We start from the raw sequence: 12,854 nt of genomic DNA, 5'->3' as shown, positions 1-12,854 counted from the left end.
AGACTGTTCCATTGTAAATACATAACCACTGATCTCAAGTCAGCCAGGGAGCCACTCACTCATGACACAATTTGTGCTTCTTTTTTTTTTTTTTTTTTAATTCTGCCCTCCCTCTGCAAGGTTGCATTTACTCAGGAACAGAACATTAGACGTGTAACCTTCTGTGATCTGATCTTCTTCTGTCTGTCTGAACATGGAAACACCGCTCCCCACGTTTCGTCCATTTAGACAGGAGCTGCACATCCGTCTCGAGGGAAGACGCAGCTCAGTGTCTCTCCTGAGCTACGGTCAAGAAGTTTTCACCATAAAACAGTCGATAACATTTCCTCCAGCTGTGTCCCATTCCAGAGGCTGCCTCCACTTCCTGATCAGACTGTCCCAGTGAATTGAGTCAGAAAATTGTTCTATTACCAGAGGAAAGGAAGTTATGTGGATTTATTTGGACATATCAACTCTTGAAATTTCCACTTTTATGAATTGATGAGGGCTTCCTGAATGCACTGTTAATGGTGGTCTCTGTGAGGCCAAGCTGGTGGAGCTGCTGATGTATCTTTAGTCGTCTGAAGGGCACACCTTTGCTGGCAGCCTCTGAAGTCGGACACGGCTTCTACCAACCAAACCTGTCCTGTTTTCTGACCGCACAGAGTAGAGTAGAACAGGGGTTTTCACTGTAGAGGACCACCTGTCCACCAAGGCAGCCTCTGGTTCAACTGGACTGCTTCTTGTCTGTATTGTTTGAAATGAAAACCTGCACACTGTTGCCATGATGACACGAGCTCGACCAGGAAGTGTCTGAGGGACGTTCATCAGCAAACACAAGGGGGTTGTAGTACATACATGTATGTGCTTGACTTTCAGAGGTGTACTTACATAAAACATTCAACACTCAACTAAATCCTCATCGGGTGTTGACCGAGACATGCATCATTTCTTCTCAGTAGCTCACCTTTCAATAATTTTATCCGAACTTGACCCAGATGTTAACAGCCGCTTTAGGTGTTTAACACAGCTCTGCTCGGTACATCCTGGCTATAGATTTTTAACTTTGACTTCCCGTCCAATTCACTGCATTTATGTCATTGTTTGTTTTTTTCCTTAGCTGCTAACTGAGCTGTGTAAAATAGAATTGTTTTAATATGAGAGGAGTAGTGGATTAAAGTCATCCAATGTTGTAATAACATAATGTGCGTCTGCTCTTTATTGTATTGCTTTCAAATAAGTTTACCTGTACCTTATTTGAAAGCATGTGTGGGTTTATTATGTTAATGTTAACACAGTGACAGAAATGCATTGACACCTGACACTTTGGAAACACAAGGCGGCTGCTGTGTGAAATTAGTTTAGCTAAACCGCCACCCTCAGGAATTTAAAAGAAGTGGCAGTGTGATTGCACTGTTAAAAAAAAAAAATCTGTTTAGGTTCAGCTGAATGATTTGTATCGGTTAAAATCACCAGTCAAATAAGTATCCAAACGCAAATGTAACATTTGTACATATATTGAATTTCCATATATGAAATATATGTACATACAAAATTAAAACGCATGTAAAAATGATATATAAAAGATTGAAAATTGGAATAATTTTATATATTTACACATATGTTTAGCCTATACAAATATGTATGTTTATGCATGTATGTAGGCTTACATTGAAGACATATGTTCATCCCAAAGCCTGTTAATATATGTTGATATTATATACAGTTGGGTCCAAAAGTCTGAGACCACTTTCCCAGGATGGGAAGATCAACATGTTTAAAATTAATGAGAAAAACACATATAAGCATATATAATTTTTATATGTATGTTATTTTAATTAACTTCCCTATATAAATTAAATGTATGTCATTAACCTGTACTGTATGGCCACAACATGTTATACCATGTAAATATTAATCATAGACATTTTTGATATATGTAAATATACATATTTTATTTATTTCAGTCCTGTTTGTTTTTTGTTTGTGGTTTGGACAGGAGTGTCGTCAATAGACTGTAGTGTTAAATAAAAAAACATTCTCATGAAAGTGCAGTCAGATTCTCCTCACTGTGGTTGTCTTTTCGTAAGAATTCTCCTTTTTTTTTTATTATTAATTATTAAAAATGCACAGGAACATTATATATATATATATATGAACAAGCATGAACACAGTAAATGGGCAAATAGTTCATCAGAATAAGCAGATGTATTAACAAATATACAGTTTAACAACCAAAAGAAAATAAGAAAATAAAAAATATATAAAAATAAATTGCCAGGGGGTAAATTTAAGGTATAAATATGAATAGTAATACTGAAAATATTAATTAGGAAATTAGGTTATTTTGACTTTTCGACCGTAGCTTTAGTTTCTGGTCCACACTCCAAAGCAGAAGGTGGCGGTAATGCACCTAGAACACCAGGTTGCCAACCCATTTTAAAAAGGAGGAAGAAGAAGAACTACGTATCCCAGTAGTCTTTGCGGTCTACGAGTCGGGGGGTGTTGACTCGACCTTGGAGTTTGACGTGCAGCAGCATGGCGAACAAGGAGCCCAATGTGAGTGTTTTAAATGTTAAATTATTGAATTAACAATTTTTTTCCCCACGGTGATGAGCGACGTGTTTATCTGTGACTAAAATAACGAACGGTCCGTTGATGAGTTAACGTTAGCCCTGTTAACCAGCTAGCTGTTAGTTAACGTGGGCAAGTGTTAGCCAGGTCGGTTAGCATGTCGCTCAAGTTGTCTCGTGCGCCGCTAAACTTCACAACCAACCGTCGTTTTTGAAAAGGTCGTATCTTGACTTGACCGTTGGTGGCTGTTAACAGACTAATATCACATACTGGTACAAACAGACGGAAGAGAGCGGGTCTGTAGGCCTTGTTTTATTCATTCAGTCTGCTCAGTCAGTTTTAAGGTGATTCCAGACCGGTAAATACTCCACGTTTTTACCTGGACAGAGTCTTTGTTATACACATTCTAATTATGAGGCAGACTGTAATGAACTGGACAGCTAGGCTACACATACACAGTGCTTATCAATAACGTGTGATTATTCTGAAATGAAAATGCTGGCTCATTCAATTCTTGTTCTTGTTTGCTCTTTTAATATCAATACGCGGTGCATTGTGGGTCCCCACCAGCAAGTCCTGCAGAGGTGTGGACTCCTGGAGAGTGTTCAGCAATCTGTGACAGAACCCTCAGACACCTTACTGAATTAGACCTGGGCTGAGATGTTTATTTTCACTATAATTCCTGTCAGAAGTAACACAATGACAGAATGTATGATGATGTATGACTATTTCAGTCGTGGGTTTCAAACACTTTATGTAGTAAAACATCAAAATGTAAAAATCTTATCAGGTGGTTTGGGTCTGTGGTCTAATTTGTGTCAGTTCAGGATCCCTGGTGTGAACCACTGCTCTAAATCATCATGATGATGATGCTGAATCACCTGTCGGTCACCTCACAGTCTGCAGGTGTTGACATGCCTTGGAGTTTGTATTTGAATAGATAATCTAATGTACTGTTTAAATAATAATAATAATAATAAGTGTGCACAGTTACTACTGCCAACATATAAAAGTAAGAAATATCCACTAATACATGTTTACTATTAAAACTGTTTTATAAGAATCTGCATTTTCATTAGAAACCTAAATTTTGTAGGATTTGATTCGTTTTTAATCAGAACTTCAGCCCAAAGTGATGTCTTAAAATTTTCCAAGACATTCGGTTCATGATGACCAATCATTTCAGCGCTACTGTAAAGTCACCTCCTCCTGGACATGACTGTGATCTTATGTTATATTCTCTCGCAGCGCTTCGCCCAGCACCTGAGGGATCTGGCGGGCCGGATGTCTTCGTCTGGTGGCAGAGGGGCAGGATTAGGACTGAAGCTGCTGTTGGGAGCTGGTGCTTTGGCATATGGTGTTAAAGAAGCCACCTACACAGGTAAACACACCTGTACAGAACTTTCACACCAAGCTCTCAATATGCGACAGACAGAGGTTCATGTCCCCAGATTGCACAGATACACTGAACCTAGATAATGGCAGCAAATACAGTTTGTGTAATTAACAAACCTGCAAAGTAAGAAACAAGTTTGTAAGTTTGACAGCGCAGACACAATATAAAGAATTGCAGGGTTGGGTTTTATCAATTCCAGTTGTGTTTATTGATTCCAGTTCTTATTGATTACCTGTTTGGATTCTTAATAGTAAAAAAAAAAAAACAGCTCAAAAGAGGTCAAATATTTATGACAAAAATATCTTTTATCTTTTGAGCATTAACTGAACATTCAAACTAGTATTTACTAAAAACCTACAATAAAAACATGACGATCCACAGACCTGTATTAGATAATAGATATAGATCAATCTAGAGCAGGTTATTAAACTCACTAGTAGTTGTTTTTGAGAGACCATCTTAGTCCAACAAACACATGGATCTTTATTTGTCCTATACATACTAGACTAATCCAGAGGTCACTTTAACAATCAAGACAAACAAGTGTGAAAGGGATGGCACTCTTGAATCAAGACATTTCAAGAAGAAGATTGAAATCAGAAAAAAATTCTGACAAAAATATCCGACTGTGGGTGTATTTTTTTTTTTTTTTTTTTTTTTTTACGTGTTCCCAGTGTTTGGCATTTTGGATTTGGTTTTAGTTTAATATTAGTTTAGTTTTTAGTTTAGTTAAAATTTCCAAATTGCCAATAAAGAAAACACAAGTAATTAAAAACATCCGATCATCATGTTAAACATTATTTGCTCATTTTCCAACACCACTGATGAGGAGATGATGGTTCCTTTCTTACAGAGCTGTTGCATTAGACTCATTCTGTGCATCACATGCGTGTGTCTCAGTTGCTGTGAACTGATTTAGTTGAAAAAATGGAAGTGTATCTGTTCTGTGATTTGGACAATTGATGACATCAACCTTGACAAACATCTAAAATGCTGTAATTTGCCATTTTAGATTGACACTGATTCTACAAGTCTCTCGACTTTCGTCTTCATTTATAGTGTTTTGATAACGATGGTGGAGAGCACCGTCTAACATATCGGTCAGAAATCTCCCATAGTTCAAGTGGGTTGAGATCTGGTGACTGAAGGCCACAGCAGATGACTCGCATCATTTTCATATTCACCAAACATTCAGTGACTCCTCATGTCTGGTGGATGGATGCACTGTCGTCCTGTTCATCCACTCATCTTCATGTTTTTCTTGTATCTTGTATAACTTGTAACCTGTCTGTGTATATTCATCTGATATTCTGTGTGTGTGTGTGTGTGTGTGTGTGTGTGTGTGTGTGTGTGTGTGTGTGTGTGTGTGTGTGTGTGTAGTGGAAGGTGGTCACAGAGCCATCATCTTCAACAGGATTGGAGGGATGCAGATGGACACTGTTCTGGCTGAGGGGCTGCATTTCAGGTGGGATCGGTTCATTAATTAACTTGTTTGTTCCAGTATCTGTACTGGTCCGTCTGACTATCATGGATTTAATTGGTGTCACGATCACAGGTTGTCATTTGTCATTTTTGATTGGTTGCCAACTTAAAGATGGCAGGTCCTGTGTAACATGACCAGTCTGTGGGCAGAGTAGACCAGAGTGGACTAGTCCAACCACACAGTTACTCACTCTGCTATAAAGTCCAGATCAGTGGAGAGCTGCGGTGATGGTTTTCCTTCTGGAAGTTTCTCCATCTTGATACAGGATCTCTGGAGCTCAGCCAGAGAGACCATCAGGTTCTTGGTCACTTCTCTTACCAAGGCCCTTCTCCCCTGATTTCTCAGTTTGGCGTCCAGCTCTAAGAAGAGTCCTGGTTGTTCCAAACTTCTTCCATTTAAGAATGATGGAGGCCACTGTTCTCTTAGGAACCAGATCTGAATCCTTTCTCCGAGCTCTGCAGGCAGCTCCTTCCTCCTCATGGTTTGTCCTCTGATGTGCAAGCTGTTAGACCTGATATAGTCAGGTGTGTGTCTTTCCACATCATGTCCAATCAGCTGAGTTTATCGCAGCGGACGCCATTCAAGGTGTAGAAACATCTCAGAGATGACCAAAAGAAATGGAGGAACCTGAACTAAATCTCAAGAGTCATAGCAACAAGGCGGCAGGCACAAGGGGGAGAGGTCGAGACAGTGATGGACAATAAACCGTGACCTACATCTCTGAAGTATTTTGGTTTAGTTTCTGACAGTCTGTTTGTTCACCTAAATTAACTGAAACCAACACTGAGCTCAGTAAGAGGATTGGACCGGGCCGCTCCAGCCACGCAGTTGAGTGAGTGATGCTGCAGAAGAAGAGTGACGCCACAGTGGTTTGTGCTCATCAGGGTTCAAGGAGGAGAAGGCCTGCAACCTGTCTTTGTCATTGGCATTCAGTTTATGTTGAAGCCAGTTAGTAGCAGGTTTCAGACAGAAGACTCTATGGTGATTAAATCCTCTAGACCTAAAACAGATCATCGTACCAGAACTACCTGACATGACACCAGTGTCTGTGTTGTAGGATCCCCTGGTTCCAGTATCCCATCATCTATGATATCAGAGCCAAACCCAGGAAGATCTCCTCTCTGACTGGCAGCAAAGGTAACACACACACACACACACACACACACACACACACACACACGATTGTCTGAATGTATCTATTTGCAGTAGAACTGTGTTATGATGTTGTGTGAATGGGTCATTCCCTCATGTTATGTTTTCAGTCTGTCTGTCCCATTCTTGTGAACATGATATCTCATGTAATTTACCTGGACTCAAGAATGAACTGATTATATGTTGGTGGTCAAAGGTCACTGTGACCTCACAAATCACCTTTGTGGACCGTAACTCAAGAATTAATATGTTATTTTTGACAAAACACACTTAATATCTTTTATTAAATCCCTTCAAAGTGTTCACAACATATATTATGAGTCTGGACAGACATGGATGTAAACTGTGAATTGGTGGACATGGTAATTCCAGTCTTAAAAGTTAGAGTTAGACATCTGTATTTCAGGAAATACAACGCGACGTGACATCAGAAGACAACTTTTAAACTCTTTCTGTATGACAAAACATCTTGAGAACCCTGTTATCTGCAGCTTCAGCTCGCGAGGCTCAGAGGGAGTGAATATGAATCATGTGGATTCAAAAATCAAACGCATTTTGTGGTGATTCACAGTAGAATTAAATAGAATTAATACAGAGATCATATCGATATAAAACACTTGTGAAGTAAGTTTTTGGTGTAGACATAGTTTGTACCAGAAGAGGGCGCTAACATGAGCACAGATCAACATCAGCAGTTGGTAACGTGAAGCGATGCAGTGCATCACATGTGATGTACAGTGATGAATGCACAGTATTCATTTAAACAAGTTAGTGTAGCATATCTTCATATAGATATATATATTTTTGTGTAGATCTGCAGATGGTGAACATAGCGGTGCGAGTGTTGTCCAGACCCATGGCGTCCAACCTCCCGGTCATGTACCAGCGGCTGGGGAAGGACTACGACGAGAGAGTCCTGCCCTCCATCGTCAACGAGGTCCTGAAGTCTGTGGTGGCGAAGTTTAACGCCTCGCAGCTCATCACACAGAGAGCTCAGGTACTGCTGTCACCACGGCAACATCTCTGTATACTGTATGTATCCCTCTCTATCAATTCATCTCAACCGATTAATGTAACAATCAACTGCCACAACATATTGAGAAGTTTATAATGTACAGAGCACAACACAATCCAACAACATAAAACGACAAACCTCCTGTGTGATGATGTTGTTGTTGTCGGTGCAGTGTTGAGTGTTGTTGGTCTGTGTTGTTGTGTAGGTGTCCCTGCTGGTGCGCAGGGAGCTGTTTGAGAGAGCCCAAGACTTTAACATCATTCTGGACGACGTGTCCATCACCGAGCTGAGCTTCAGCAGCCAGTACACCGCTGCAGTGGAGGCCAAGCAAGTCGGTAAGGCTCAATATAACACAGTCATGTCGTCAGCCAGTGTGAGCCAGTCTGCTGCCTGTTTGTTATGACGCTCAGACGCCCCGTTAATCTGAGACTGTTTTAATTTAAACACTTGTTAATTGAAATGTTAATTACAAGTAAAGGAAAGCTCAAATTTAAAAGAGTTCTTGTTCAAAGGGATAGTTGTGGTGTTTTGACGTGGGGTTGTGTGAGGTAGTCATATATAGTCGGTACATTACCTGCTGTAGATTATGATAAGCGTAGTCCCAGTTAGGAAAGCTGGCGGAGCGGTGTGTTGCTGTGGGCGGGGCCACGAGAAAAAACGTGTTTTAGACACTATTAAAAACGCCCAACTGAAACAATCCAATATCCATTTAAATGTAGCTTCATGTAGAATATTTACAGAGGTTTATCTTCCCGCATACTTTCCTTCAGTGCCACATTTCATCTCATTCACTCAGCTGACCTGCGGCTGCAGCATAATACAGTGCACTTCATAGGTGCGCTTGTGCGTTCAGCAGTTGAAAAACTACAACGCCACAGGAAAGTGCTGTTTTTACGGGAGGATAAGCTGCTGAAAATATTCTACATGAAGCCACATTTAAACGGATTCAGCTGGCGTTTTAAAACTCCGCCGGTGACCCCAATCAGCTTTCTTAACCGGGACCGCGCTCATCATAATCCGCTGCTGGTAATGTACTGATTTATTTACGACTGCCTCACACAACCCCACGCCAAAAAACACCCGAACTATCCTTTGAATCTCCAGATCAGCATCAGTATTGGGGCACAAAATGTTGCTTCAGTCTAATTGAGACACCAGATATTCACATATATATTCAAGAACTTTGCAAAATAAGCAAATAGCAGTCAGCTCGTTGAGTCCCAGCTGTTTAACTGGCTGTAACATGTGGTCAGTGTTCACAGAAAGGGGCAAAATATTCATGGAAAAGTCTCTTTGTAGAAATGTTTGCCTCTGAAAATTGCTTTTTTTTTTTTTTTTTACTTTGGAAGTTTTTGAAGAATCACCAAGTTTATATAAAAAGAACTTTTTCATTGATAATGTGTGTGTGTGTGTGTGTTTAGCCCAGCAAGAGGCCCAGAGAGCCCAGTTCTATGTGGAGAAAGCCAAACAGGATCAGAGACAGAAGATCATCCAGGCTGAAGGAGAGGCTGAAGCTGCCAAAATGGTGAGTGACGAGCGACGTGGTTCTCGCTGTCACACTGAGAAATAATGTGAAAGCTCTGACATGCTGTATGAATGTCAATAACTTGTTAACTCTGTGTGTGTGTGTGTGTGTGTGTGTGTGTTTCAGTTGGGTCAAGCAGTGACTAAGAACCCAGGTTACCTGAAGCTGAGGCGAATCAGAGCGGCACAGACCATCGCTAAGACGGTCAGCTCTTGTTTTTATCTCCTGTTGCATCATTTCTGTCTGTTCACTTTGATTTTAACTTGATTTTGAATCAACTTTAAATTATGTGTGAGTACTGAGCAGCTGAAAAAGTCATTGATGATGATGGCTGTTGTGTCTCCTTCCAGGTGGCAACATCTCAGAACAAGGTTTACCTTAACGCTGAAAGTTTGGTCCTGAACTTACAAGACCAGGTGTCTTTTAACAAGTAGGTTTTCTCACACTCACTCTCTCTAAACATCTCCTAACACGTGACATCAGGGCGGTCACTCGGTCTTTAGTTACTAACCTCCTTTTTTTGGTAGAATCCATGATGTTTTTATAGATACAGAAAGGGAACAGGGTTAAACTCATCACGTAGCTGAAAAGCAGAGTTAAAATACTCGTTAGACCCGTCAGGACTAACAGTCCCCTCCCTGGTTGTACTGCGACAGTAATGAGCTTCAGACTGTTTTAATTCAAATTGTCATATAAGACCACCTGTCCCACTCTGTTTGTGTTTGTCTGTTTCATTCACAAAAACACGAGCGACGACTAAAGAGAAGACGTTGTGTCGACAGTGTCAACTCGCTTCTGTAGAGGAGCGAGTCGTTACAGCTGCTAGACCAGACTATAGAAGTTAGATGTTAAGAAACTATGAGCTAAAATTAGGCTTAAAAAGATTTTAAGCAGGTAAATAATTCCAGGTTTGTGTTTGTAAATAAACTTAAAATCTGTAGGTTTCAACTTTGTACATGTGAAGAAAAGATTTTTATTTGTAAAAAAAAAAAAAAAAACCCCAAAAAATCCAAAACAGACTGTGAATAAATATGAATGCACTGTAATAGCATACATGGTCAGAATGTACAGTAACATCTAGTTTGTCCAGATGTGAAATGTGGCCTGGAGAAGATGTTGTACCGTGTGCAGCAGTGTGACTAATGAACTGCTGTTTTTCAGTTTGTCTCTGGGTCCAAAGAAGTAATGAAGAGGACGTGGAGAGAAGCAGCAGAAGTTTCCTGTCGTCAGCTCCATCTGAACACTCAGTTTCACCTGTTGCATTAGAGAATCAACATACATGACTCTAGACACGTCTGAATGTGGACAACAACAAAGAAACAATTACATTTTTTTATGTTTATTTTTTTTTTTCTTCTGACATAATATATAAGACTTTAGGGAGTGGCCTGTATTATGCTAAAGTTTTGTGAATGAATTATTGACAACGTGATCTCATTTCAACTTGACAGTGAACAAATCAAAGACGTGTCAAACAGAAAGTACTTCCTGCACAGGATCAGTGTGTAAAGGACTTTCATGAAGAAGAATTAGTGCAACAATACTTGAGAATATTTAGGAGATCAGTGTCTTCTGTCAGGAGGAGCTGCCAGGTCTCATGTCCAAAATATCAAACGAGCTATCATGTATTAAATGACGTATGTTTCACTGCTGTGTTAATCTCCCAGAGTTGGTCCTGATCTGGCTGCCAGTCCTTCCTCTGCTCTACACACATCTCATCCTCACAGGTTTGACACTGCAGTGTTTGTCAGGGGTGTTATACACGTTAGGAGGTGTGTGTGGATTCATGCAGAAAACCAGATAACACAGCCAGTGTTGGCAGACCAACTTAATACTAATTTATCTGTTAATAAACTTTTGTTTTAAGTACATGTTGTTGTATCTTAGCGTTCTGATTTTATTGAGTTTAGCTTAAAACATCAGCTAAAGGAAGTTGTACATTGAAAATAATCCACTCACTGATGTGTGTGTCCATCATGGTGTCAAACTGTTCTTTCTTTTTTCATATGTTTATGTTTATCATTTTCATATTTCTCCAGAAGAATGTGATTCTTCATCTTGATCATTGTGACTAAAGACACAGAGAGTTTGGAGCCTCTTGACCAATCACATGACAGATAGAGGGTAAAGGGTAAACCTGAATAAATAGATAAATAGATCTCACAGATAGCAGCAGGTTTATAAAATGTTTCAGCTGTGACGTGTTGGGTTTGTAGAAAATGTGTTAAAATGCTTCAAGCTTTACGATCAGGAGTAATTGAACGCAGCATGAAGGTGTACTGATGTTTCATGCTGAGACTTGTGAGCCGCAACAGCAGGTCAGACCCTTGAAGTCTGAAGAAAGTGGTACACAGCTGTCCTGCTGGAGGGAATGTGGAGGAATCATTGTTGACCACGCTCATGTCTTTTGGTCTCAATTCAATCCAATCTTTATTAAGGACACAGCTCATGGGGGGGGGGGAACCTGACGGAGCTCAGTTCAGGGTCGGTTAAGGCTGAAATAGATAATACCATTTTCAGAATCGGTTACACTACACATACAGCTTTCCACACTGCCTGTGGACGTCCTTGTCATCTGATAGGTTATTCGTAATGTAATGTCCTAAATATTTGATCTCATTGCACTCCTAAAGAGGAATACCCGACAGGAAGAAGTCAGGAGACACCGATTTATCTGTCTTCCCAGCTTCTAACAATCATAGTATTACTCAAAATCTAGACCATACTGTGAATATTCCCCTTAATAACTGTTGAAGACTAGCAATACATGGACTAAAAATCACCAAATCATCTGCATAAGGGGAATACAAGACAGGACGATGGACTAAGCAAAGATGATACCGACTGTATCTCTTAAAGATTATGTTGGCAGCAAGTAAAAAAGCTGTTACAAAATGCGAGATGTGAGAACTTCCCTCTGGCTGGACTCTTTATCAATATTGTCAAACATCTAGAACAGGTGACTGACTCCAAAAAGAAGAAAAACAATGAAAAAAATTGTGTTTATTCAGCAATTGAGACTGATTATAAGTATTATATGTCAAATTTGCCTCGACTCAGTGACCATCCCATGAGCTCCTCCTTTTCTTCTGTTACTGTATGTGTCTTCCCTGCTTGTGTTTCTCATAACGTGAAAAATATTCATAAATATAAAGTTAAAAAACAAACAAACAAGAAGTCGGACCCTCGTCATACTCGCTGCCAATTTCTCAAAGTTGAAAATAAGTGAAAATGTCTGCAGCTCCAGGCTGAATGTCGCCTGCTCTCTGGCTCTAACTGGTGCTTTACTGGTGGCGTTTGCTGAAGTGTGCACATTACTGGAGAGACACATTGTCAGCGGTTTGGTGAGGAGATCCTGGAGGGCTGATACTTGCAAATGATGCTCAATGTTTTCACTACAAATATTTGGTGTTTACTCAGAGTCAGTCTACACTCCATCAGGACTGACATGTCTGAAATGAGTCTGTTTTCACAAGAGATCGTGTTGTTCTGCTCCCTAATAGTGTGTATCCATGTCATCAACATGGAGCGACACGAGGAGAGAGACAACTGTTAATGTTGTAGTTAGTTTCATGTTATTTATGGGTTGTGAGTCGTCAGCTGCTGCCACAATGGAGCTGAGTTGTTCTTGGTTTTTTTCTGCTGAAATCAGTGAAACATGAAAAGGAAACTGGAAAAAACAACATGTTGATTGCGAATCACTGAACAGTTTTCATGAACAGCTGTTTTC

The 12,854-nt window shown here is 40.1% G+C and overlaps 1 protein-coding gene across 1 annotated transcript; it reads left to right on the top strand.

The window, feature by feature from the left end:
* The first annotated feature begins 2,432 nt into the window (after positions 1-2,432).
* phb2b (prohibitin 2b) lies at positions 2,433-10,995 on the top strand. The gene is made up of 10 exons (XM_023408873.2): positions 2,433-2,538; positions 3,802-3,934; positions 5,330-5,414; positions 6,490-6,569; positions 7,397-7,581; positions 7,805-7,934; positions 9,021-9,124; positions 9,251-9,328; positions 9,475-9,554; positions 10,286-10,995. The coding sequence occupies exons 1-10, from the start codon at positions 2,518-2,520 to the stop codon at positions 10,308-10,310; spliced, it is 921 nt and encodes a 306-aa protein (XP_023264641.1). The 5' UTR covers positions 2,433-2,517; the 3' UTR covers positions 10,311-10,995.
* Positions 10,996-12,854: the final 1,859 nt, after the last annotated feature.

Source organism: Seriola lalandi, unplaced genomic scaffold (assembly GCF_002814215.2).
Source record: "Seriola lalandi dorsalis isolate HSWRI2012SDOR001 ecotype SW California unplaced genomic scaffold, Sedor1 jcf7180002054375, whole genome shotgun sequence".
Taxonomy (NCBI): domain Eukaryota; kingdom Metazoa; phylum Chordata; class Actinopteri; order Carangiformes; family Carangidae; genus Seriola; species Seriola lalandi.
The sequence above is the reverse complement of the archived record's forward strand: the minus strand, read 5'-3'. Positions and strand labels throughout refer to the sequence as shown.

Coding starts and splice junctions, on each gene's coding strand:
- phb2b (XM_023408873.2), top strand. CDS start 2,518: ATGGCGAACAAGGAGCCCAAT. Junction 3,935..5,329: donor TAAAGAAGCCACCTACACAG/GTAAACACACCT, acceptor GTGTGTGTGTAG/TGGAAGGTGGTCACAGAGCC. Junction 9,555..10,285: donor GACCAGGTGTCTTTTAACAA/GTAGGTTTTCTC, acceptor GCTGTTTTTCAG/TTTGTCTCTGGGTCCAAAGA.